This window comes from Choloepus didactylus, chromosome 7 (genome assembly GCF_015220235.1).
Source record: "Choloepus didactylus isolate mChoDid1 chromosome 7, mChoDid1.pri, whole genome shotgun sequence".
NCBI lineage: Eukaryota > Metazoa > Chordata > Mammalia > Pilosa > Megalonychidae > Choloepus > Choloepus didactylus.
In genome coordinates, this window is record NC_051313.1 from 155540063 (window position 1) to 155542488 (window position 2426).

Sequence of the window (2426 nt, forward strand, 5' to 3'; positions counted from 1 at the left end):
AAATTAAACTATAGGCAGTCTCCACATGATAATATAGCTCTAATATGCATGACAAATTCAATGGACATGGAATTTTGCTGGAGAATTCAATTATTTCTTTCCTTTACTAAATGAGAGCTTCAAGGTATTAGAATTGCATGACTTCAAGATAATACAGACATTGAGCATAGTATCTTTTTTTATCTTCTCTTGCCTTTGTCCATAGGATAGAAAAAGTTATTTGCCTTTATTGGATTATTCAATATAAGTGTGAGTTTATGATTGTAACAACATGTGATAATTGACATTTTTTTCCTGTATTGAATATTAGGGGTGCTAACCTGCTCTAAAGACAGAAATTTGGATTATTTTTCCAAAAGAAAAAGAATTTTTCATGATTCTGTTACAATAATAGTGTAATGTTAATGTCCCTGTGATTAGAGAAAACTGCATAATTTAGTCAAGTTATAGCCATCTAATAGCATATTTGTGGTTGAGGCTACAACATTAGGTGAAAGTCTTGTAAATGCTAACTGATTTCACACCTTACTTATGAAATCCCTTTACCTTAAAAAAAATAAAGAAACAATTATGTAGGTAAATCTGCAGAAGTACTTAAAGAGGCAATTACATGGCTCTTTTTTCAGTAACATTTCTTTCCATCAGTATGATTCTTGTTAAATGGTTTAGATTAATTTTCTTTTTTGCATATCTCCTCAGCTTGCCAGGAAGTGAAGAGAATCTGTCAGCATGGCCAATGTCACCTTGGTGTCAGGATTCCTCCTGGTAGGGTTGTCTGATGACCTGGAGATGCAGGTTTTATACGGTGTGCTCTTCCTAGTGATTTACCTGGAAGCTGTAATGAGTAACATCTTCATCATCACTCTCATCACACTAGACCTACAACTCCATACACCTATGTACTTCTTCCTAAAAAACTTGTCCTCCTTGGATATCTTCCTTGTGTCAATCCCAATCCCAAAATTCATTGTCAACTGCCTAACACACAACTATTCCATTTCCATTTTAGGGTGTGCCTTCCAACTACTTTTAATGACTTCTTTCTCAGCAGGTGAGACATTTATCCTTGCAGCCATGTCCTATGATCGCTACATAGCCATCTGCTATCCTTTGCACTATGGGGTCATCATGAATGGCAGCACTTGTTTGCTGATGGCAAGTGCTTCCTGGGCCATTGGAGGACTATTTGGAGCTCTGTACACAGGTGGTACATTTTACATGCCCTTTTGTGGCTCCAATGTGATCCCACAGTTTTTCTGTGATGTTCCCTCATTATTAAGGATTTCCTGTTCTGAAACACTAGTGGTCATTTATACAAGTATGGGGATTGGTATGTGTTTAGGTGTGTCTTGCTTCATCTGTATTTTGATATCTTACATTTTTATTTTCTCCACTGTGCTGAAGATTCCTACCACAACAGGTCAGTCAAAAGTTTTCTCTACATGCTTCCCTCATCTCACAGTTTTTACCCTTTTTATCACAACTGCTTCTTTTGTTTATCTCAAGCCATCTTCAAATACACCTGCCATTACTGACAAACTTCTTTCTGTCATCTATACTGTGATACCCCCAATCCTCAACCCTTTAATCTACAGTCTGAGGAACAGGGACATGAAATGGGCTCTGATGAGGTTGCTGCCAAAAATACACAAATGAGAGGCTCACTACATTTAGTACTGCCAACATGCTGTAGGCCCTTGAAGAGCACAAATAATTTTATTGTACGTTACCTTATTTTCAACTTTAGAAACACCTGAGAAGAGAAACAAATGGATGCATTTTTTTGTTTTTGCCATGAGGAAATGAACACTCATGAAGTGAAGTAACTCTTTCAAGGTCAGATAATTGCATTATATGATGCTAAAATGTAAGTGCCATGACTCTCATTTGTGTTCTTCTATGAAAAAATATCACTCCCTCTATAATCTCTGTGATATCTCCCTCTGAAAGAAGTGGTTCTGTTTCTCATGATACTTTAATTTTTGATATTTTAATTACTCATTTTATGTACTTCAGTCATAGAGCATGAATAATTATTTTATAGATGAAAATATGCTTGAGTTATTTCAATGGTTAGAGTTCCATTGAAAGGATTTAAGATACCAGGATGAATTTCAAACATGAATTCCCAGAAGGTTTTGATTCTGTAATGATGAGATACAGAAAAAAAACAGACAAAAATAATGCAGCAGTCTAGGGATCACTCTACAGGTGTGCCAAGTTCCATACAAAAGACTCTGGATAGAAAACTAAAGCAGAGGCGCAATCATGGAGGAAGATCTGTGGCAATTTCTCAGAGATGGATAGTTCTCACCCAGGTAAATAACATTTCCAGAAAGACTCCAGGTAGATGTCTGAAACTATAAGACCTGTGTGTGTCTATGGATATTCATGCCTGGAATTTAGAGAAGTCTTTATCTCTCCTT

At 36.3% G+C, this 2426-nt stretch overlaps 1 protein-coding gene across 1 annotated transcript; it reads left to right on the forward strand.

Moving 5' to 3' along the window:
• Positions 1 to 729: 729 nt before the first annotated feature.
• On the forward strand, positions 730 to 1656 carry LOC119540902 (olfactory receptor 14A2-like). Its single transcript, XM_037844794.1, has one exon. It carries the CDS (start codon positions 730 to 732, stop codon positions 1654 to 1656), a length of 927 nt encoding a protein of 308 aa, XP_037700722.1.
• The last annotated feature ends 770 nt before the right edge of the window (positions 1657 to 2426 follow it).

What these genes read in the sequence shown, in the direction of transcription:
- LOC119540902 (XM_037844794.1), top strand. Translation starts at nt 730, where the DNA reads ATGGCCAATGTCACCTTGGTGTCAGGATTCCTCCTGGTAGGGTTGTCT.